This window comes from Bos taurus, chromosome 10 (genome assembly GCF_002263795.3).
Source record: "Bos taurus isolate L1 Dominette 01449 registration number 42190680 breed Hereford chromosome 10, ARS-UCD2.0, whole genome shotgun sequence".
NCBI classification, from domain to species: Eukaryota; Metazoa; Chordata; class Mammalia; order Artiodactyla; family Bovidae; genus Bos; species Bos taurus.
Genome location: NC_037337.1, coordinates 60,358,321 through 60,382,606, shown reverse-complemented (window position 1 = coordinate 60,382,606; position 24,286 = coordinate 60,358,321). Strand labels below are relative to the sequence as shown.

At 39.6% G+C, this 24,286-nt stretch overlaps 1 protein-coding gene across 8 annotated transcripts in view; it reads right to left on the bottom strand.

The window, feature by feature from the left end:
- Positions 1–24,286, bottom strand: part of ATP8B4 (ATPase phospholipid transporting 8B4 (putative)) — a 342,280-nt gene that overhangs the window by 49,754 nt on the left and 268,240 nt on the right. For all 8 annotated transcript variants that reach the window (XM_010809391.4, XM_010809390.4, XM_015473206.3 and 5 more), the window contains 5 exons: positions 21,024–21,139; positions 16,684–16,848; positions 15,592–15,703; positions 11,336–11,441; positions 1,067–1,214 (listed from right to left, as the gene is read on the bottom strand). In XM_010809391.4, the coding sequence (XP_010807693.1) occupies positions 1,067–1,214; positions 11,336–11,441; positions 15,592–15,703; positions 16,684–16,848; positions 21,024–21,139 (647 nt within the window). The remainder of the gene's footprint in view (positions 1–1,066; positions 1,215–11,335; positions 11,442–15,591; positions 15,704–16,683; positions 16,849–21,023; positions 21,140–24,286) is intronic.

Genomic DNA, 24,286 nt, shown 5'->3' with positions numbered 1-24,286 from the left:
GGAATCTTTCCCAATCGTGGTCCCTGGGGAATTCAACGAAGGCCACCAGCTCCAAGTCCCAGCTGACAGGCTTAGAATTCTCAGTTGCTGCTCATTTGTGCAAGAGAGAAGTTCGTGTCATCTGGACAAACTTTCAACTAAGCTTGGCCTGCAGCTGAGCTCTGTAACTTTCCATGGTGTAGAAGACAACACATCGGTACGTCTGGAACCCAGCTGGACAATGCTCTAAACACTAAGAGCTAACAGACAGCTGATTACAAGGGGGGAAACACAATATACTCCTGTCCAACTTCTTCTGTCCTCTAAGAAATAGTCTACGAGGAGATCCGTTTGTTTTCCAATCTCTGAAAGTGAAAAATAATCATCAAAGCTGGAAAAAGATGTGAGATTAGCTCTTTGTGCATATAAATGATCATTTCACTAAAGTACAATCAGAGCTTTTGTTTTCTAAGTTAGAAACTCAGAAGAGCATTTTGATATTTGTTCAAGATTTGGAACCTGAACTACATTAAAAGCACAATGGAAGTTTATTCTATTACGACAAGAACCAGATTTCCTAATCAAAGCAAATTGTTTGGCATTGCTCTAAAATGCTGCTATTTAGAAAAACCACTAGAGGTATCTTAATGGCAGTAATTTGGTGTGGTAATTATATGAAGGTCAGGTTGTGCTCTGCAAATCACAAATGTTAGGAAGAGCAATAATTGCAGTACATCCATCCAGTTGCATTATTTTAATTGAACAACAGGAACTGTGATACTCTCCCTGAGAAAAGCATTTAAACAATACTGCTGAACAGTCTACAGTCATTAAGACAAGATTGATATTCTCTGAATTCAGCATTTCTTCAGATCCTCCCCTTTACTGTGATGGTTCAAGCAATAATGTATGAAATATATATTACAAGCTTCCCTTTCCTTTGCAAACAGGAAATCATTGTGTATGCCCTGTTTCTAGCAGTGTCATTTGTTTTGAATACACAAAAGAAGATTTCGTTATGACAGCAGAAAAGAACTCATTATTGGGGTGGAGAAAAAGAAATAACAAAAGCCTTAAGCGAACTCACCAAACTGTGGCCATTTATGATTAAGGCATAATCCCCTGTTACGGTTTCTTCTACAACTGAGTCCAGCTCCAGCGACTGCTTTTTTTCAAAAACTACATGTCCACTGGAAAAAATTCTGTTTTGTCCAAACAAATTTTCCTTTGCTTTCCTTAAAGGAGAACGGAGGAAGGCAAATCATAACAATGTATACAGAGCATACCTATCCACTCTAAGGAGAGGCTAGCCTAGAGGTGAATTCATTTCGTCACTATTCAGACAGACTGTTTCTTGCATGAGATTCAGTTTCAGTGAGCTAGCGGGATGATTTGTTGTGATGGGGGATACCATAGCAAATTTGCAAATTCCAGGAAGGAGGAGGGTAAACACAAGGAAACAGAATCATCTTGAACGTTTTAAATTACCTTAAAGCTAAATCATCATCGTGGGCTGGGTTGGAACCAGGGGCTCTTGATAAATCTGATATATAAGGTTACCTGAGCTTCATGGACTTAAGAACGACTGATCTGGCACATGATATTGTTAAATAATGGAAAGGGAAAGACTGAAGACAACTGATGAAATCTTCTAGGAATTCTGGGAAATTCTGTACATAAATTAATCAACTTGTAGAACAATGTAATACAATCCCACTTAAAACGGCAGCCTTCTGAGAAACACATCTTTTAGAAATTTGACAATAAAAACAAATAATGGCATTTACTGAATTGGCATAGTCATTATAATACAATGGGATATTTTAAGTGAAAATTGTACTCATTAGCTCCAACAATAGAGTAAGTCTTCTGAGAAAGGAGCTACAGACACCAAAGTGTAGAGGGCAGTTCCAAATGGAAACTCCCTCCAGTGCCCTAGATCTCATCAGCACTACAATAATCCTGCCCACATCCATCGCTGCTGTTTAAGAGGAGGACTGTATCGTGACTTAATACTCTTCCTTGGAAGTGGAATTTTATTCTTCTCTTCAAAATGGAAAGACAGTGCCTTTAAAGGGAGGAAAATTTCCTCTCCGAATCCCTTGGATAACAGGCTTTGAAGTAACATAGGGTGAGCTGACATGACTGCTAGAAATTTCAGTCACAACCAGGGAACCACACAGTAGGTGCCCCCAAAGATGAGTGGCAAAGCCCGACACCAACACTTCGGGCCACAGCATGCGTGTGCAAAATGAGCACCCAGGACCGAATGGGGAGAGAGGGGCCAGAAAATGGGGATTTTGTCATAGAGCGAAATGAAACGATCCCCCAAAGGCTCATCCTATGTTTAAAAAAAAAATTTTTTACTTAAATGGTTGTGTCTTTTTGTTTGTTTTTGTTTTTTGCTGTGGCTCCTCTGAAGGAAGAGAACGTTCACATTATAAAAACAACCATTTTAGCCCTCAGCTTTCTAATTATTTGAAAATGTACCACTAATTGTTTACAAGTTAAACTGAAACACACACACACACATACACACACACCTTCTAGCTCAACATCTCCTTCTGCTGTTCAAGACCAAAATCACAGCCTGCATTTAGGAACCCAAGGAACCCTGAGGTTACATGCCCTTGGCTCCAGGGGTGACATGCTATGTTTAGCAATCAGTTTGCAGAATGAATGAAAAAGATTCATAAAATCAGAGCGCTATGTGTGAAATTTAGGGAGTTAGGGTGGGGAGAGGGAGGGAGGAGTAGACATGAAAAATCATTGCTTTAAGTGGGAGATACAGGACTTTTGCATCAGATAAGTATGTAAGGGAATCCTCCTCACCATCATGAAAATTTACAGTCCCAGGTAATGAAGAAAGCAAGAGAGACAAGTTCCTCTGAAACGAAAATATTTCTCTGACAGGTTTGCAGAGCTCATGAATTAGGTCCTCAGAAAGCACCAAAGGGCCAACATCTCCTGAGGTATCCTTTTTAGTAAAAAACTTTAGTAAAGTTCTCACTTGCTGTATTAATGACTCAAACTCTTGTTTTCCCCCCAGAGAATGAAAACATTCCAAAGAAGGGTGAAGTTCATGAAAGTATTGGCTGAAATTCTATTTACTTAGGATTTTTTTTCCCCTAAACTGTCTTCCTAACATCTCACATGATCCCTTTTCCAGGCAGAAAAGGGACAGACAGTGTTTCTGGCCCTGCTTAAATTCCCACTGCACTCCCTCTGCAGAGCCTCCGTTTACCCATGCTCTATAGCTGTCATTTCTTTTTCTTCCTAGAACTTAGCTCTTCAAACACCAGCTAGTTCTCACAAAGCAATTTATTAGGAGGGGAAAAGAGACACATAACTCCCTCCAAGGAATATGAACTATACAATGAACACACAATGCTTTACCACAGAATGCAAGTTACAAATGCTAAAACAAAAAGAGCGCCTGTTTTTTCCAAGCTCTGTAATGAAGGGCAGTCTGTTACAATGCTGGCATACAGAAATGCGTTAATGTCTGAGAACGACCTTGGTTGGCATTCAGAGCCCCACACCAACCACTGAAACCTCACCACACACAGAGCAAAGCACAGCTAGGCCCATGTTGGTGTACATGCAATCCATAAAGTAAAGAGAGAGCAGGAAAAAGAATCGTTTTGTCAGGCTTCTTAAGGCACTCTGTATTCAAACATTAAAAGGACCTCTTAGAAAATGGATTGAAACTATGATATTGTGTTTAGAAGAATACAATTTTGACTTTGACATGAGCACTGGACTTGAAACCTGGAGATCTGGCTTCAGGCCCAAGGTCTGCCTCTGACATGTCATATGCCCACAGCTGAGTTAGCTGACCTCTAGCCACTTGATTAGCCAGTCACAGACCCATGGGAGAACCCAGGTCTTCAAATTTCTACTCCTCTGTCTGCCGCATCAAAAAGCTTACACATGGTTAGCCACAGGCTGCCTCTAGGCTGGGACAAAGACACAGTGCTAGAGCAGCAGCTAAGGGACATTATCTTGCCATCCAAGGAGAAAGTACATGAAATTCTGACATCAAGCCCCAGTTTCATCCCTTATTAACTGTTTAACCAGTAAGATACTCAACCCCTAAACCAGTATCTTTATTAAAATCTAGGTGAAAAAAAAATAAAAAAATAAAATAAAATAAAATCTAGGTGAATGGTACCAGTCAATCACACTGGTTGATACCATTACGGACACCTGGGCAACTCTACCAGGCTGTACTAGCAGGTCTCCAGTATTAAGTGCTCTAAAATTTTACAATTTACGATAGAAACGAAATATACTGAAACACTTTGGCAGGGTGGGAATTAGGAACAAGGGGCATTTTGTTTGGCCTGCATAATGTTTAAAAAGAATCTGTATGAATTTATGGACAACATGATGTTCACTTTCACCAAACCCCCAGCCACTAATGCCTTGTACAGCCAAGATCACACAACCAACATTACCTTTCTGACCCTGGAGCCATTTGCTTTTATGACCCCTCCTCATTCAAACAATAACTATCCACCAAATAGGTATATAAAAAAATGCAATACGCATGTTGTTGATTAAAGAGGAAACATCAGTTCCTAGGTATATCACTGGAATACTACTCAGAAGCAAGAGAGTCTCTTCATGGTTCAGTTAATTTTTCTAATAAAATATGTGATCAGTGCAACAAATATGAAACATGGATTTGGTTTGCTTGTAGGCCCAAGCAAACTTAAATCCTCAGTCTGCTTTTCTTTGGGCAGAAAACATATGTTATCAGTGAAATGTAATCACTGCAGAAGGAAATGGCAACACACTCCAGTGTTCTTGCCTGGAGAATCCCAGGGATGGGGGAGCCTGGTGGGCTGCTGTCTATGGGGTCGCACAGAGTTGGACATGACTGAAGTGACTTAGCAAAATCTTCAAAGAAACCTTCAGTTCAGTTCAGTTCAGTCGCTCAGTCGTGTCCGACTCTGCGACCCCATGAATTGCAGCACACCAGACCTCTCTGTCCATCACCAACTCCCAGAGTTCACTCAACTCACGTCCATCGAGTCAGTGATGCCATCCAGCCATCTCATCCTCTGTCGTCCCCTTCTCCTCCTGCTCCCAATCCCTCCCAGCATCAGAGTCTTTTCCAATGAGTCAACTCTTCGCATGAGGTGACCAAAGTACTGGAGTTTCAGCTTTAGCATCATTCCTTCCAAAGAAATCCCAGGACTGATCTCCTTCAGAATGGATCTCCTTGCAGTCCAAGGGACTATCAAGAGTCTTCTCCAACACCACAGTTCAAAAGCATCAATTCTTTGGTGCTCAGCTTTCTTCACAGTCCAACTCTCGCATCCATACATGACTACTGGAAAAACCACAGCCTTGACTAGATGGACCTTAACAGGGTTTAATTGTAGATTTCTGGACAGGCCCTTAATACTAAAGCAGCTATGGCAGCAAACTTAACCCAGGACTCAATGTGCTTAAACATTTTCATGACATTAAATTTGAAAATTTTATGTGACATTAAATTTGAAGCAAGCATCTTCATGATATGCATGAAAATACATCACTGTTTATGATGTAATTGAAACACACTTGATGGGTTTAAATACGAGCATTGTAGGTCATTTTCTCTCAAGAGCTGCCATCACTTAGATCAGCGGTCCCCAAGCTTTCTGGTACCAGGGACTGATTTCTTGGAAGATAATTTTTCCACAGACTGGGAATGGGGGGAGGGACGGTTTCAGGATGATTCAAGTGCGTTGCATTTATTGTGCACTTTACTTTACTTCTAGTCTAATGCTGCCACTGATCTGACAGGAGATACCAGTTCATGGCCTGGAGGTTGAGAACCTCTGACGTAGATCCTGATACACTTTTTAAAATATTTTTGCATGAACTCCCACTGAACTGAAACATGTAACACAAGAAAACTGAGTGGTGTAAATTTATAATTTCAATATTTCATCCCTAAAACCCTGGGTTAGATGTAAGAAGTCAAGAATAGGATTGTAGAGAGCACCTCCAGTAATAACTTTTCTTGGATGTTCTTTTCCCCCCTAATATAAGAAAATGCATACTATAAATATATTGATTCTTCTCATACAGAATTTTCTACTATGTACTGCCTCTCTGTCTTAGACTCTAAGAATGGGGTAATCTCCAAATCTTGGTTGAAATCAACATTATTTTCCAGCAAGTTAAGAAAAGTGGCCTCAAGAGACCTGAAATACTTAGGCTAGATGGAAAATATTTTTCTCCTTTGAATATATTGTTCTTCGCAGATAATCTTTTGGCTTGCTGTATGAACACTATTACAACTTCATTGTAATGAAGTGCCAGAAATAAGAAAGCAAACATGACCCATAATTCTGTCATCCAGAGAGAACCACATGAGGAGCTAGAAGGATAGGTATGGAGATAGATGCATATAGTGTTTTACACACATACATACATGCCTATATACACATATATGCATTTTTAGAAAAATAGATCATGTTATGCATGATATTTCACAATCTCACTTATCATGGACATCTTCCAATGTCAAAAAACACATAATTACTTTTAAGACTATATGGTATCTCATTGCATCTATATATCATACAAATTAACAAAATCCCGGTGGCTGGGTGTTTGAACAATTTCCAATTTTCTATTATAATAATTGATGCCACAATATCTATGTACATAAAAACACACATGCATGCATACTCAAACATACATACACTTGTCCATTTATTTTCTTAAGGGCAATTCCTACAGGTAAAAACGACTGGGTCAAAACTGTATACATATATAATTTTGAAATATATTGCTAGTTCACCCTCTAGAAAGTTTCTACCAACTTACTCTCCTGACAGTATATAAGAATTCATATTTCTTCACATTCCTTCCACATTACTACAGTTATGTCACCCACTTAGTCAACCACATGCACCTGGATAAAATCTTGAGGTATTAATTTCGGTTCCCCGCCCCTTCTGCAATCACCACTGCTACCACAGACGACCCTGTTTACTCAGAAACATACCTTGCCTCAGGAGGATGTGACAGAGCCAAACACAGAGAAAACAAGAATCAATATCTTGTTTTCTGAGTATGAAAATAGACTCTTGAAACTCAAAGCAGAATTGCCATCCTGAATTCCAGCAATCTGGAATTCTAGTAATTGGGCTTTTTGAAAGGGAAGAGAAGACTTTCTGTAAGTGTCAAAAAATTAATCCTTAAAGGAACCAGAGCATAAAATGTTGCCCTAAGTGATAGACTGGAAAAAAAAAAAAAAGACTCCTTTTCTCTGTTTCCTATCTAGCCTAAAGGAGAGCGACTGAAGAGGAGATTAGATGCTCACGAATCAATCACTAAAGAAGCCTAGGTGCTGCTCCCACTCGGGACTGGGAGTGGGTCGTTTTTGGGAATCTGAGTGTGCAACAGTAGTCACTGAAGCATGGTGACATGAAGGGGAGCAGAAGAAAGGGATTTCAGGAACAGAGGCACCATGTGAGAGCACTTCTCAGACACAGAGAAGTGAGGAAGAACCCCTGAACACCCATGTTTCCCCAGGAGGATGTGGAAGTCAGCCCACAGGGAAAGGAAGTGGGAAGTGCCAGATGCCAGTGGGGTAGATGCTGAGCCTCCGTGACAGTAAGGCAATAGCACGGCCTAGCCTTGAGCTAAATTTACTCACAGTGCCTACTTTAATTGTTCTGTCATAAGGCAGAAAAGGGGTTCAAGTCTAGTTTTAGAAAATTTTATGAGTTTCTGTTCTTGCCCAGCTCAGTATATTGCAGGCTGTGAAGTCAGACAAGCTAGAAATGACAGAGCCTCCTTCTTCCTTCACATCAAATCAAATTCTGAGTCCTATCCATTACACCTCCAAAACAGCTGTCAATTTCATTCCACTCTTTCCTTCCCCATTATTACAACCTCACTGCCTTTGTTTAACCCTCAACATTCCCAAACTTGAGTATTCCAACAGCTTCCTAAGGCATCTCTCCATACCATTCATTTTTTTCCTCAAACATACTTCATCTATCTGGTCACACGAGTGTTATTTCTAAAGTGTAAAACTGGATTTGTCTCTTTTCTGCTTAGAAGTCTCCATATCCATCCAATACCTTCAAGATAAAGTATATTCACTTTTGCTTATCACTCAATCACCACTTTTATCTCTGAGAAATTGTCCCCACCCATAACTCTGTACTACACTCTAACTACGACTTGACACTTGGTTCCTGAAATATAACATGGTGTCTTTCTCATCTGTATGCCTTTGTGTATGCTATTCCATCAAGCTGCAATACCGTTATCCAATGTAATCAACAGAGGAAGCGGATTCATAAAATGTGTAATGGGGGTCAGGATATTGTTTTCAGTATCTTAAGAAGGTTAATTAAAAGCGTAGTTTTTCTATGATGAGAATGCAAAGACTGTCTAATTCTTTAAAGTTGTGTTTTACTTTCAGCTACTTTGTATCAACCTAGTATAGCAAACCACTATATCACACTGGTTAGAAGCCACAACTGAAGATTACATGTGTCTTTGCCAAATAAAAATTAGAAAACCTAACTGTTACTGATACAATTTTATCATTATTATTTATATGATCTTAATAATAGACTCAAAAGTTTGTTGGAAAACTATTTTTTAAAAATTAATCCTTGTTGGTTGAAAGATTGGGAACAATGGCTAAGGAAAGAGGGCAGGAGGAAGGGAGGAAATACAGGAGGGAAGGCAAGAACGATGTTCAATGAATGGTCATAAAGCTTTAAGCTCTTATATTAATCCCTCAAATAAAATCATTTATAGGGTTGGTATTTGCATATTTTTCCATTTTACAAATGAGGAAAACAAACAGAGAGGTTGAATCAGATCAGATCAGATCAGTCGCTCAGTCGTGTCCGACTCTTTGCAACCCCATGAATCGCAGCACGCCAGGCCTCCTTGTCCATCACCAACTCCCGGAGTTCACTGAGAGAATAGTGTATCAAAAATCACTTAGCTAGCCAGAGCACAAAGACAAAATTCCAACTTCGCTCAAGTCAACATAGATTCTATACTTTTCCCCTTAAGCTGGCTGTCTCTACCTGAAATCCATTCTGCTGTAGTTGCCAACCTGGTGTCTGACCTCAAGGGAAGCAACCAGATGCTTCAAAAACTGCATTTTTAATATTATTTAAAGAGAGTAAGAGTACACCCATGGTGTTTTCAGAGAAATGTGGCTAGTGAATGGGTGCACAGGCTCTGTGGCCATGCTCCCTAGATTCAGCCCCACCTGAACCACTGACTAGTTGTAAAACTTTGAGCACATTATTTACCCTATGTGTGTCTCAACTTGCTAACTGCAAAACAAGGATAATGATAATGTCTTTCACTGGGTTGCTTTGAGAATGAAATGAGAGAATACATGCCTACTGCTTACTACAGTGTCCAAGGCACTGTCTCAAGTTCAGTCACTCAGTTGTGTCCAACTCTTTGTGAACCCATGGACTGCAGCACGCCAGTCTTCCCTGCCCATCACCAATTCCTGGAGCCTGCTCAAATTCATGTCCATTGAGTCAGTGATGCCATCCAACCATCTCATCCTCTGTCATCCCCTTCTCCTCTGGCCTTCAATCTTTCCCAGCATCAGGGTCTTTTCCAATAAGTCAGTTCTCTGCATCAGGTGGCCAAAGTATTGGAGTTTCAGTTTCAGTAACAGTCCTTCCAATGAATAGTCAGGACTGATTTCCTTTAAGATTGACTGGTTTGATCTCTTTGCAGTCCAAGGGACTCTCAAGAGTCTTCTCTAACACCACAATTCAAAAGCATCCATTTTCTGGCACTCAGCTTTCTTTATAGTCCAACTCTCACATCCATGCATGACTATTAGAAAAACCAGAGCTTTAACTAGACGGACCTTTGTTGGCAAAGTAACATCTCTGCTTTTTAATATGCTCTCTAGGTTGGTCATAGCTTTTCTTCCAAGGAGCAAGCATCTTTTAATTTCATGGCTACAGTCACCATCTGCAGTGATTTTGGAGCCAAAGAAAATAAAGTCTGTCACTGTTTCCATTGTTTCTCCATTTATTTGCCATGAAGTGATGGAACCAGATGCCATGATCTTAGTTTTCTGAATGTTGAGTTTTAAGCCAACTTTTTCACTTTCCTCTTTTACTTTCATGCATATAGTCAAAGCTAAATGGCACCCCACTCCAGTACTCTTGCTTGGAAAGTCCCATGGACAGAGGAGCCTGGTAGGCTGCAATCCATGGGGTCGCTAAGAGTCAGACACGACTGAGCGACTTCATTTCATCTTTCGCTTTCATGCATTGGAGAAGGAAATGGCAACCCACTCCTGTGTTCTTGCCTGGAGAATCCCAGGGATGGCTGAGCCTGGCGGGCTGCCGTCTATGGGGTCGCACACAGTCGGACACGACTGAAGCGACTTAGCAGCAGCATGATTTTTCCAGTAGTCATGTATGGATGTGAGAGGTGGACCATAAAGAAGGCTGAGCACCAAAGAGACTCTTTCGAATTGTGTTGCTGAAGAAGACTCTTGAGAGTCCCCTGGACTGCAAGAAGATCAGACCAGTCAATTCTAAAGGAAATCAACCCTGATTATTCAATGGAAGGACTGATGCTGAAGCTCAGTCCTGAGCCACCTGATGCAGAGAGTCAACTTATTGGAAAATATCCTGATGCTGGGAAAGATTGAGGGTGGGAGGAAAGGCAGTGACAGAGGATGAGATGGTCGGATGGCATCACCAACTCGATGAACATGAATTTGAGGAAACTCCAGGATAGTGAAGGACAGGAAAGCCTGGCATGTTATAGTCCATGGGGTTGCAACGGGTTGGACAGGGCTTAGTGACTTAACAATTATTAACTAAATTATTAATTTTCCCAATAGACTCTATAGACTCTATCATTAAATTTATAGAAATAATAATGATAAAATTATATCAGTAATAATGAGATTTTCCAACTTTTACTGCCAAATACATATGCGGTCTCCAGCCATAGCTTCTAATAAGCATGATATAGATATTTTCTACAGTGACTAAGACAGTGTAAAAATGTTGGGAGATTTGATCTACAAGTATTAAGGTTAAATGGAGACACAGTAAGGAAGCTCACGGTGCCCCACTGTTGTGTTGCGTGAGCTGTGTTGAATGGGCTGTGTTACCCCTTTCAGGACTAGAGCAAGTGGCAAGCCATTTGCCTCTAAGCCATTTGGTCAGACCCCAAATGGACTGAGTTTAGAGAAAGCAAAACTAGTTATAAGAAAGCACTTTCTAAAGTTCTGGGGAAATAATTAGGCAGACTCTTCCTCAACTCTCAGATTTTCCTTTCCCCTCCTTCCCTCTCCTCCTTCCCTCTTTCCTTTAACACTCACCTGAGTTCTTCTCTGACCTCCGCAGCTGTGTTCCCTGCTATGATGAACACATCATTCATGTCATCAGTCAGCATGTTGCAGGCATAGCCAATATTAATGGCAGTTTCTGATACAAAAGAAATCCCACTTCAGTTAGAACATTACTTAATAAGATAAGTATCTTTTTCCTAAGAGTTTTGAGTCCTTTCCATATTTCCTTAAGGCCTACAGGCCTCCTTACCTTCAGAGAGAGTATGATTCGTAATAAAATAAATACAAGAGATCAAGGAAGAAATTTAAAAATTTGCTAAATCCACACAAAAAAAATACCAACATCTATGAATCCTCAATATTCTCATCTAGTTTTTAAAAGAACTTTTTGATTTCCAAAAGGAGTATTCATGAAAAGATCCCAAGATCTTGTGATATAGTAAAATGTATACATTTTACTTGTATAAAATTTTACCAGAAGTCTTGAATACTGTCTTTGCAGAGCTGAAATACTAAGCTATTATACAATCTGATATAATAGACAAATTGAAAACTCCCCAATGTTCAGCTGAACAGCAAAAAAATGATTTTAAGTTTTTTAAATTCTCCCACATGCAACATTGCCATATTTCCATTAAGTGAATAGAAATTTGGAATTTGAATATCACCTCAAAAACAAACCAGGACTGCTGCTACTAGATAACTAGAGTATTACATGATATTGACCAATCCTACCTCTAATTTTGTATAAGTAGAGCCTAGGATAGGTAAGTACCCCTTCCATCTTCAATACAATCATTCAATTTTAATTTTATTAGTTGTTAGACTCTTGTGAATTCTATGGAGTCATTAGATTTGTCCTAAGTCAAGGAAGACAACAGATAAAACTTCAGCATATCCTTTGTAGAAACCACAGAAATTAAAGCTAAGTAGTAAACTTATAGGAGAAGGCAATGGCAACCCACTCCAGTACTCTTGCCTGGAAAATCCCATGGACGGAGGAGCCTGGTAAGCTGCAGTCCATGGGGTCGCTAAGAGTCAGACATGACCCAGCGACTTCACTTTCACTTTTCACTTTCACACACTGGAGAAGGAATTGGCAACCAACTCCAGTGTTCTTGCCTTGAGAATCCCAGGGACGGGGGAGCCTGATGCGCTGCCATCTATGGGGTCGCACAGAGTCGGACACAACTGAAGCGACTTAGCAGCAGCAGCAGCAGTAAACTTATAAGTATTCATAACTAATTGAATGGCTGTACACACTGATCAAGTGAAGTCTCTAACAACCCAGCACAGAGCTCAAGTCTCTGTGTTTTACGTTTTGTAGTCAGTGATTTGAGTAAACATATAGAGAACTGATTTATCAGGTCTGCAAATCCTCCAATGTTCTAAAAAGTAACTAACATGTCAATAGAATCTTAAAAATATGTATGCCAGTTAACTGAATATTTCTGGTCTACTGATGGCCAAGCAGAAAATCATGCTTGTTTCAACCATTACTGCTAGCATTAGACCCAAACTAAATTGATCCCCTTTTCTTTCCTAGGAAAGATGGTATTCTGAACCTAATGACTCTTTCTCTGATGACTTGGAGTTTTGTTATGCCTGAAAGTGGGTCAGCTCTTCGTGTCCAACTGCATGGGCAATCTTGGAATTCAGGCAAGTTACACTTGTACAGTTGTGGTGGCTGTTAAAATACCAAAATATTTTCATACCAGTTGATAAAAAGCTGCTTCCTTGAGTCTCTCCAAAGCCTACCCCTCCTCAAAGATTCCCAAACCTCCCTACCAAGAAGAAACTAAAGAAGTAATGCTGAAGTCTCCAATGTCCTGCTCCAGAGCTCTGCCACTCTGTGTTCTAAACTGACATCAGTGCACATACAAACCAACAGTTAAACATTTTAATACCATTTATGCCTATGAGTATAACTATTATTTTTAAGAAGTATTTGAACTGAAACTCAACTGACTCCACGGTGTACTACAGAAGATATTTGGTTCAGTTCAGTCACTCAATTGTGTCTGACTCTTTGCAACCCCATGAACCGCAGCATGCCAGGCCTCCCTGTCCATCACCAACTCCCAGAGTCCACCCAAACCCATGTCCATTGAGTCGGTGATGCCATCCAACCATCTCATCCTCTGTCGTCCCCTTCTCCTCCTGCCCTCAATCTTTCCCAGCATCAGGGTCTTTTCAAATGAGTCAGCTCTTCACATCAAGTGGCCAAAGTATTGGAGTTTCAGCTTCAACATCAGTCCTTCCAATGAACACCCAAGACTGATCTCCTTTAGGATGGACTGGTTGGATCTCCTTGCAGTCCAAGGGACTCTCAAGAGTCTTCTCCAACACATAGTTCAAAATCATCAATTCTTTGGCACTCAGCTTTCTTTATAGTCCAACTCTCACATCCATACATGACCACTGGAAAAACCATATTCTTGACTAGACGGACCTTTGTTGGCAAAGTAATGTCTGCTTTTTAATATGCTGTCTAGGTGGGTCATAACTTTCCTTCTAAGGAGTAAGCGTCTTTTAATTTCATGGCTGCAATCACCATCTGCAGTGATTTGGAGCCCAGAAAAATAAAGTCAGCCACTGTTTCCACTGTTTCCCCACTATTTGCCATGATGTGATGGGACCAGATGCCATTATCTTAGTTTGTGAGCTTTAAGCCAACTTTTTCACTCTCCTCTTTCATTTTCATCAAGATGCTCTTTAGTACTTCTTCACTTTCTGCCATAAGGGTAGTGTCATCTGCGTATCTGACGTTATTGATATTTCTCCCAGCAATGTTGATTCTAGCTTGTGCTTCGTCCAGCCCAGCATTTCTCTTGATGTACTCTGCATATAAGTTAAATAAGCAGGGTGACAATATACAGCCTTGACGTACTCCTTTTCCTATTTGGAACCAGTCTGTTGTTCCATGTCCAGTTCTAACTGTTGCTTCCTGACCTGCATACAGGTTTCTCAAGAGGCAGGTCAGGTGGTTTGGTATTCCCATGTCTTTCAGAATTTCCCACAGTTTATTGTGATCCACATGGTCAAAGGCTTTGGCATAGTCAATGAAGCAGAAGTAGATGTTTTTATGGAACCTTCTTGCTTTTTCAATGATCCAGCGGATGTTGGCAATTTGACCTCTGGTTCCTCTGCCTTTTCTACAACCAGCTTGAACATGTGGAAGTTCATGGTTCACGTACTGTTGGAGCCTGACTTGGAGAATTTTGAGCATTACTTTACGAGCATGTGAGTGAGTGCATTATGCAGTAGTCTGAGCATTCTTTGGCATTGCCTTTCTTTGGGATTGGAATGAAAACTGACCTTTTCCAGTCCTGTGGCCACTGCTGAGTTTTCCAAATTTGCTGGCATATTGAGTGCAGCACTTTCACAGCATCATCTTTCAGGATTTGAAATAGCTCAACTGGACTTCTATCACCTCCACTAGCTTTGTTCATAGTGATGCTCCCTAAGGCCCACTTGACTTCACATTCCAGGATGTCTGGCTCTAGGTGAGTGATCACACCATCGTGATTATCTGGGTCATGAAGATCTTTTTTGTACAGTTCTTCTGTGTATTCTTGCCACCTCTTCTTAATATCTTCTGCTTCTGTTAGGTCCCTACTATTTCTGTCCTTTATAAGAGCTCATCTTTGCATGAAATGTTCCCTTGCTATCTCTAATTTTCTTGAAGAGATCTCTAGTCATTCCCATTCTATTGTTTTCCTCTATTTCTTTGCATTGATGGCTGAGGAAGGCTTTCTTATCTCTCCTTGCTATTCTTTGGAACTCTGAATTCAAATGGGTATATCTTTCCTTTCCCCTTTGCTTTTCGCTTCCCTTCTTTTCACAGGTATTTGTAAGGCCTCCTTAGACAGCCATTTTGCTTTTTTTGCATTTCTTTTTCTTGGGGATGGTCTTGATTCCTGTCTCCTGGACAATGTCACGAACCTCCATCCATAGTTCATCAGGCACTCTGTCTATCAGATCTAGTCCCTTAAATCTATTTCTCACTTCCACTCTATAGTCATAAGGGATTTGATTTAGGTCATACCTGAATGGTCTAGTGGTTTTCTCCACTTTCTTCAATTTCAGTCTGAATTTGGCAATAAGTATGGTTAGTTTGATAGTAAATTTTTGTTATATATTCGCTTTCCTCTTTGTATTTGAAACTCTTTCCTAAGTGGAGTACTGGGCAAATGTCTTATTAATTAAGCTTCCTGGTTCATTAAAATTTTACCACAAAAATGATCTTCCTCTTTTCAAAACATCATCATCTATTTTCAAATTACCTTGTTTATCTCCTGTTAGGACCCAGATCTTAATATTGGCTAGTGATAAGCTCGTAACTGTTTCAATCACACCATCTTGTAACTTGTCTTCTACAGCAGTGGCACCTAGTAGCTTCAGTGAAAAATAGAGAATACCTTACGTTAATGCATGCATATAATACCCATAACATCTATGGCTTTTAATCACAGAGTTTAGAGGTCAAAGTACATAAAGATGGAAATTAGGATGTGTTGATATAGCAAGCATCCTTTATGTACAGAGGTGGGCTGGGAAAACCCCCAGAAGGAAGTTCCCTAATCCAGGCAACTGGTGGGCATACCAATTAGTGCATAGATCCTGGAAGTTAGAATTTACATGAGGGATATGATATGCTCAGATAAAACATTAGCATAAATGATCAGAAGCCATTTGGGCTTATAGAGCCTCAAGAATCCCCCATCTGTCTCAAAGGAAATGCCTCATCTCAGAGTCAGGACCTCAAAATAAAAAGTAGAACCATTCTCTTCAATGAACAAATAGAACCATTCTCTTCAATGAACAAACCATCAGATGTCGTGAACTAAAAAGTGAAGGTTCTTATGCAATATTTCATCCAAAGATGATCAAGGTGTGATCCCTAGTACATCACAACCGCTAAACAGTCTAGCCACTGGGGCCCTAGGGAAGAGTGGTTTCTAGAATAAATCACACTCTGGACAGTACAGATATCAGCATCTCATGGCTCTAGGTTGGTTTAGAGCTGGATCCCCACTCTTCACAGCAAGTTTCCCTGTTCTAAAAAGGTGGGTCATACAGCATGGAGGAAGAAAAAACACAACATCAAACAAAACATGATATACCAGAGGCTGACAAAGAATAGGGAGTCTACTATCTTGGGGGACTTCCAATGGCATAAGCTACTGCTAATTGAAATAATCCTCTGGCCACATATGGCAAGCTCAAAGCCAACGTATAAAGCATGATTCAAAGTTTGAAAGAGTAACATCTGCTGTGTGTAAGATGATTTAGCCAGTGGATTATTCCCTTGCTAGATCTCTAAACACATACTATCCCTTGTGTAAACACAAACCATCATGCTTCTAAATGCATACCATCAAATCCTTTTCAATTTCTTCATACAGCCCTGCTATCCGTTCATCCCTCTCATCTGTGGAGGTATTTGCATCTTCAAGCATCTTATGCCACTCTCTGAAGTACTTGTCATCCAGATCTCTGTATGCAATGGCCAAGGTTCGAAGGCCTTCTCCTGCAAATTCCTGCCAGGACAGACAGAGACCTTGGAACCATCCCAAAACAATAATCACAACAATAAAACAACAAAAGTGATGACTAAGAAGTTATGCACTCAAATTCATTTAGCCCAAGAGCACAACTTAGTCCTCTTGACTCCAACTCTCCAACTTTTTAGTCCCCTTGGAAATGGGAGATGATATTTTTATTTTGTATTTTATTCCAATGGGACTGAAACATTCAAAGGACCTAGCATTCCCCCTTAAGACTGCTGAAACACCCACTAAAGGGTCCTCTTTGAGAGGTGATTAATGGTGCGCGTGACTTGAGGTAACCATTCGAAGCGACACGTTGGTTTCTCACCTACATTCTGCCTGAAGGAAGCACTGCTAGTGATGAGAGGGACTCAGCCTGTTTTGGGGCCATGGCCCTCAGTTTTCACGGGAGAAGAAAGGACCTTCAGAGGAGCCATGGCTCTCAAATCAAAGGAAGGGGGCTCTCACAAGGGGCTGCAACAGGACATCTCACCAAAGTCATGCTGCTGCTGCTGCTAAGTCGCTTCAGTCGTGTCCGACTCTGTGTGACCCCACGGACTGCAGCCTACCAGGCTCCTCCATCCATGCTTTCCCCCTAATAACACAGCGATGTCTAAAACTAACTCCCTCCTACTTGTGTTTATGTTTCAAGATTTATAATAATAAAGTAAATGTATTCAATAAAGATGAATAAATAAATGTCATGCAATAGAAATTCAAGGATATTAATTAACGTTATAATAATAACTCTAGAGGAAAAGTGAGAAAGGTAGGAAAGTTAATACAAATTTTCACTCCTGGGAACTAGTACTAGAAGTGGTGGTGGTTGTTGTTCGTCATTAAGTTGTGTCCAACTCTATGACCCTGTGGACTGCAGCATTCCAGGCTCCTCTGTCCTCCACTATCTCCCAGAATTTGCTCAAATCCATTAGAAGTTGAAGCTGACTTTTACTTTTCATCCTAAAACCTTTATAATATTTTTTTTTGCTGTAGTAAAGTCTAATTTTAAAAATAAAATTGCTTGAAATTTTAAAGAGGTCATCAAGCCCAGTTACTTTTAAAAAATAATTTTTTTTCAAACTAGTACAGCCACTATGGAGAACAGTGTGGAGATTCCTTAGAAAACTGGAAATAGAACTGCCTTATGATCCAGCAATCCCACTGCTGGGCATACACACTGAGGAAACCAGAAGGGAAAGAGACACGTGTACCCCAATGTTCATCGCAGCACTGTTTATAATAGCCAGGACATGGAAGCAACCTAGATGCCCATCAGCAGATGAATGGATAAGAAAGCAGTGGTACATATACACAATGGAGTATTACTCAGCCATTAAAAAGAATACATTTGAATCAGTTCTAATGAGATGGATGAAACTGGAGCCTATTATACAGAGTGAAGTAAGTCAGAAAGAAAAACACCAATACAGTATACTAACGCATATATATGGAATTTAGAAAGATGGTAACAATAACCCTGTGTACAAGACAGCAAAAGAGACACAGATGTATATATCAGTCTTATGGACTCTGTGGGAGAGGGAGAAGGTGGGGAGATTTGGGAGAATGGCATTGAAACATGTATAATATCATGTATGAAACAAGTCGCCAGTCCAGGTTCAATGCACGATGCTGAATGCTCGGGGCTGGTGCACTGGGACAACCCAGAGGGAGGGTATGGGGAGGGAGGAGGGAGGAGGGTTCAGGATGGGGAACACAGGTATACCTATGGCGGATTCATTTCGATATTTGGCAAAACTAATACAATATTGTAAAGTTTAAAAATAAAATTAAATTAAAAAAAAATTTTTTTAATAAACTATCTTCTATAGAGTTAGTATTTAATAACAGGTCAAGTTTATCAGAGGATGATACTCCTGTTTTAGTGTCTCAGTCAACTGAGAGTCTGAAATAATACCTTGAGTGCTACATCCTTCTAATATGCAAATAATTCACTAAACATAGGAGACTGGTAGTTGCTAAGTGTTTCAGACAGTCACAATAGCTAGAAACATATGTTGAATGCTTATGCTATGCTATGCTAAGTCACTTCAGTGGTGTCCGACTCTGCGCGACCCCATAGACGGCAGCCCACCAGGCTCCCCTGTCCCTGGGATTCTCCAGGCAAGAACACTGGAGTGGGTTGCTATTTCCTTCTCCAATGCAGGAAAGTGAAAAGTGAAAGTGAAGTCGTTCAGTTGTGTCTGACTTTTAGCAACCCCATGGACTGCAGCCTACCAGGCTCCTCCATCCATGGGATTTTCCAGGCAAGAGTACTGGAGTGGGGTGCCATTAAATGCTAAAAACCTCCCACTTTGCACAGGCCTCTAGTGGCCACTTTATGGCCTTCTATACTGGAAGCATTTTTATAGCCATTTCTGCTCCTTTGGGCACCCCCATGAAGCATATCTTCTCTGTTATATTCTGGCTTATGGGACAGACACAGATTGGCAATCAGACACAAATTAAACTTTGACACACCCTAATTAGGAAAATGGAAAATCAGTGCCCACTGTGGTGATGTGGTTTAGCCCAGAGAGAGTATGAGAAAAATTATCCAAACTTATCTCCTAGACAGTTGGTAGCACTCTAGATGTTGCAATCACACTGTACAAGCCCTCCCTTCCAAAACCACCACCGGGTCCCCAACTGATCTGAAAATCTAGTTACTGCCTTATAATGATCTTTTGTCCTCTTAATTCCCACAAACACTTCTTTAACTTGCAACGCCCCTGGGCATTACTAGTGCTTTTCTCTCTGTTCTGCACAGCAGTGAATCAACTCTAAGATGACACTACAAAAGGGAACAGATGATTTAAGTTATTTAATTAGTGCATGAAACAAGTTGAATCCTAAATCAACATTTAGGATTAGCATGATCATTTCCTATCATTAAATCATTCAAAAACTAATACCTAAATATAAATTTAAAACCTCAGAATTTAGAAGTCAAAATGAATAAACTGAAAGAAGCAAAGGCAAATCAAATTGATACTCATAGAAATGTAGAAAGATCAAATTAGGTTTCCCATACTTTAGTATGAAAATCCAGGACCTTGGTGTTTGAGCAATGGCAAAATCAAATGCTTATGATTCCAATGTTGTTTTCATAAAAAAAAAATTTTTTTTTAAAGGACCATGATGGCCTTCTGGAAGAGATTAAAAGAAAATCAAGAATGCTCTATTAGGAAGACAAAAACAATAGCTGTGTTTGTAACCAATATTACCAAACAATCATTCTTTAAACTTAAAGTCAGGCAGAGATTTTTATTTGTTTGTTTTTTAAAGATTCAGGGAAATTTTTTTTTATATTAAATATAGGGCTTGGCAAAGAAAATGAACCCTCAATTGCTTTTTAAAGGAGAGAAACCAAGGAGGAAATAAGAGTTCTGAGCAGTTGCCCTTAAATTTCATATTGTGTTTAACAGAACCTCAAACAAATGCTAGAATGACCCTTGAAATCTCAAGTTTTTAAATCAGATAACATTTATATTTTTTCTTAGACTCTTACTCTTTTGCAAAAAGAAAAACGTATGCCAAATATCATCCCTGCTCCCTTTAGGAAGCTTCTAGAAAGAAACTTTGCATAGTCTCAGGCTGTATGCATTTGCTAACTTCAACCCAGGGAACATTAGTGACTCATCATGATATATGACCTGAATAAAAAGACCCTTAAAGGAGAAAGTTGGCTACAAAGATTATTTTCCTCTCACCATATAAACATGACCCTAAACTATCCCCTGGGTGGAGGGGAGTAACCCTAAGAGTACCAGATAGATTAGTACCAGACACATCAGAACCCAAGGGAAAGCAATTCTCCAGTTCCTCTTCACTAAAACCAGTCCAGTCATCCAGGTGGAACAGCCCCCAGCTGTAAGGAAGTCAGAGCAGGTTTCCCTTGGTGTCCTGAGCCCATACTCAGTGGCTATTTCTCATCAGCTGTGGGTTCATCCACCTTGGAGTGACTGACCTGATGCTCAACAAGGCAGGGGGTGGGTCCATGTGCCAGTTTCTAAATGTTCACTGGCACAGTTTCCTGTGGAGCCATTCTCCACACACTTTCTATTTCAGAAATCAGATCACTTAGTTGATATTTTAAAAAGAAGACCTAACCACAGGAAGCTGCCAAAGGGCCACTGTGCTAACCTTACCGCAGGGGCACTTACACTGAGATGGTCTGAAGTCAAAGTCAGAAGGTCTTCATTAGATGGATGAAGTCTTTCAAACAGAATAGTGTCTGCTCCTTTGGAATAAAGCTTTATCTGTCCTTCTGGGTTTCGAACTGAAAAAAAAAGTTGGGAAAGTAGACAATAATCAATGAAATCCATCAAAATTAGACTCTCCTTGGCCTCCAGCCAGGCAATTTGGAAATGAGCATCAGGCTTTAGGCAGTCATAAAATACTCAGTGCCTTTGGTTAAAAGGTCATTACCTAAGTCACCTGACTTTACTCCTGTTTTGTTAATTTAGAAATATTCCATCTACAGGAACAAGTATTTTTGTTCTGATGTATACAACCTTCCTATTTTCCTTGCTTACTATTTCTGAAGGGCTGATACATTTAAATTTAAGCCTTCTGTATTGAGCAGAACTGAGAGCTTTGTTTGCCTGTCTCCTGATGTGAAATTCAAGAGTGACTATAGGAATCAGCTATCAGCATTATGCCAAATGATCACCATATGGAATTCAAGTCATTCAAAGTCAGGGTTTATGGATTTTTCTCAGCCCTTGCTGATATATTTCCTCAGTACCCTTACTCCTTAGAAAAGCTCTTTTACTCTTGGGTCATAATCCTAGCTACAAGCAGACTTCTCAGGGGGCTTTCAAAACTGAAGTTTCTATCTTCTTCCCACTAAAAGTCTGTGTTAGTAGGGCTGTGTTTTAACCTGCTCTCCCCACGTTTGGGAAAGATAGCCTTGATGAGGCTCCAATCCCTCATTTACAATCCTCAACTCCTCCCCTGGGTGTCACACATGTTGCTGTCAGACAAATCTTCCTTAAAGCCACAGAATACTTGACCTATATTTGTAGGCTTGGTTTTACATCTTGGCACATATCAGGCACCTAATTATTTATTAAACAGATGAATGATATAGAAATGTATTTCTCCCCTACTACATCTAAAGGTCAGATACAATTTAGGACAACTGCTCATGTCACAGCTTCATAGTTTGAACAGTGACCCTCACAAGCTTCATCAAGTCTAAGATTATTATATGCTTTCTACTCAGTTGTACCTTTTCTCTAAAAATAGAGTGCCTGATAACAGATGGACATAAATATTGACTACTATTAGTTTAAGAGGATATGAAGTTCAGAGCTTGATTTAAAGGAATATAATAAATACCACAGTACAATAAATTACTTTTCCCCATAACTTTTTAAAATTGAAATATAGTTGATGTACAACATTATATAAGTTACAGGTGTACAATACAGTGATTCACCATTTTTAAAGGCTACACTCCATTTATAGTTACTCATGCTAAGTCGCTTCAGTCCTGGCTAACTCTTTGTGACCCCATGAGCTGTAGCCCACCAGACTCCCCTGTCCATGAGATTCTCCAGGCAAGAATACTGCAGTGGGTTGCCATGCCCTCCTCCAGAGGATCTTCCCCACCCAGGAATCAAACCTGTATCTCCTGTAGCTCCTGCATTGCACATAGATTCTTTACCACTAAGCCAGGGGGGAAGCTCAGAAGTTATTCACAATATTGTAGAAGTTATTCTACAGTGTTGGCTATGTTCCCTGTGCTGTACAATATATCCTAGTGGGTTATATTATACATAATAGTTTGTATCTCTTAATGCCCTATCCTTAAAATTTCCCTGGTCCCTGTCCTCTCCCCACTGGTAACCACTAGTTTATTCTCTATATCTGTGAATCTGCTTTTTAGTTGTAGCCACTAATTTGTTGTATTTTTTAGATTCCACATTTGAAAGATATTATACAGTATTTGTCTTTCTATGTCTAACATTTCATTTAACATAATGCCCTCCAAGTGCACCTATGTTGTTGCAAATGACAAAATTTAATTCCTTTTTATGGCTGAGCAGTATTCCATTGTATATGTATACCACATCTTCTTTACTCATTCACTTGCTGATGAACACTGAGGTTGTTTCCTCTAATTTTTAATGACCCTTAGTCAAAACTTGATCTAATCCAATTTCCTCCTAGTTTGAATAAACCTAATGCACCCTAGAAACTTTTTTGTATTGGGATTTATCTATGAGTTGTCTTCTCTTCTAAGACCCATGGTCAACTTTCATAGTTTCTAGAACTTATGCAATTTTTCTTGTACTCGGCTCTAATGTCCACAGTGGGGAAAATGAGAGGAAAAAAATGCAATTTATATCTATTCAATCAAGTGGGAGGAAAACATTTACTCCTAGGAAAGGCTTTCTCTTTCTTCTCTTATACAGCAATTCAATTTAATTTCTCCCACATTTTCTTCCTTCTGTTACCAGAGCTATAAAGTCAAAGTGTGTATATCCTCCACTTGCTAGTAAAACTTCTCTATGACGGTTCATTTTTTAAAGTCCAAAGTAGGATATTGATTCTCAAACTTCTTGGTCTCAGAACCCCTTTACACTCTTAAAACTTCATGAGGACTACAGGTGGGTCCTATCTATCAATATTTACCACACTAGAAATTAAAACTGAGAAATGTTATTATATTAGTAGTCATGACACTAATAATATTAATCAAAATATAAGTATTATATAAATAACAATAAACATTACATATTTACATAAATGACACTTTTTCCAAAACAAAATAGTTTGGGGAGTGGCAAATGTTCTATATGATTATAGATCTCTTTAATATCTTGTTTAATAGAAGATGGTTGTATTCTCATATCTGTTTTCTATATTCAATCTGTTGTGATATCACATGTCATGTGGCTTTTGTAAACCTCTGTGACATACTCATGAGAAAAAAACTGACAGATAAATAACATTAGCAATGTTATAAAAATACTTTCGTCCTTATGAATCCTCTGAAAATCTTTCAAGTTTTCCTAGGGTTCCCCAGACCACTCATTGAGAATCCCTGTTCAAGGGAAATCACAAACTGATTATGAATTGTGCAAATTCCTTACCATCTCTTTGTCTCACCATCTCAATTTCTATTCTGAAAAAGAGATATTTAAACAACCTAACTTCTAACATCATTCCAGCTCTACAATTTCCTGATTTAGTAAACTTTTCCATATCCGATGCCTTCTCTTAACCCAGCATTAACTCCTTTAAATTTGAGTTTGCATAGTCCAATTTCATGGAATCCTGCTTAATTTTACTCACTGAACATTTCTTTTAGCAGCTCAGCTAGTGTTATATCCCTTTTCATTCAAGGCAGTTCTGCTAGGAAATCTTTAGGCTAATAAAATCTCAGTCCTTTCAGAAGTTAGCTTTTTAAAATAAA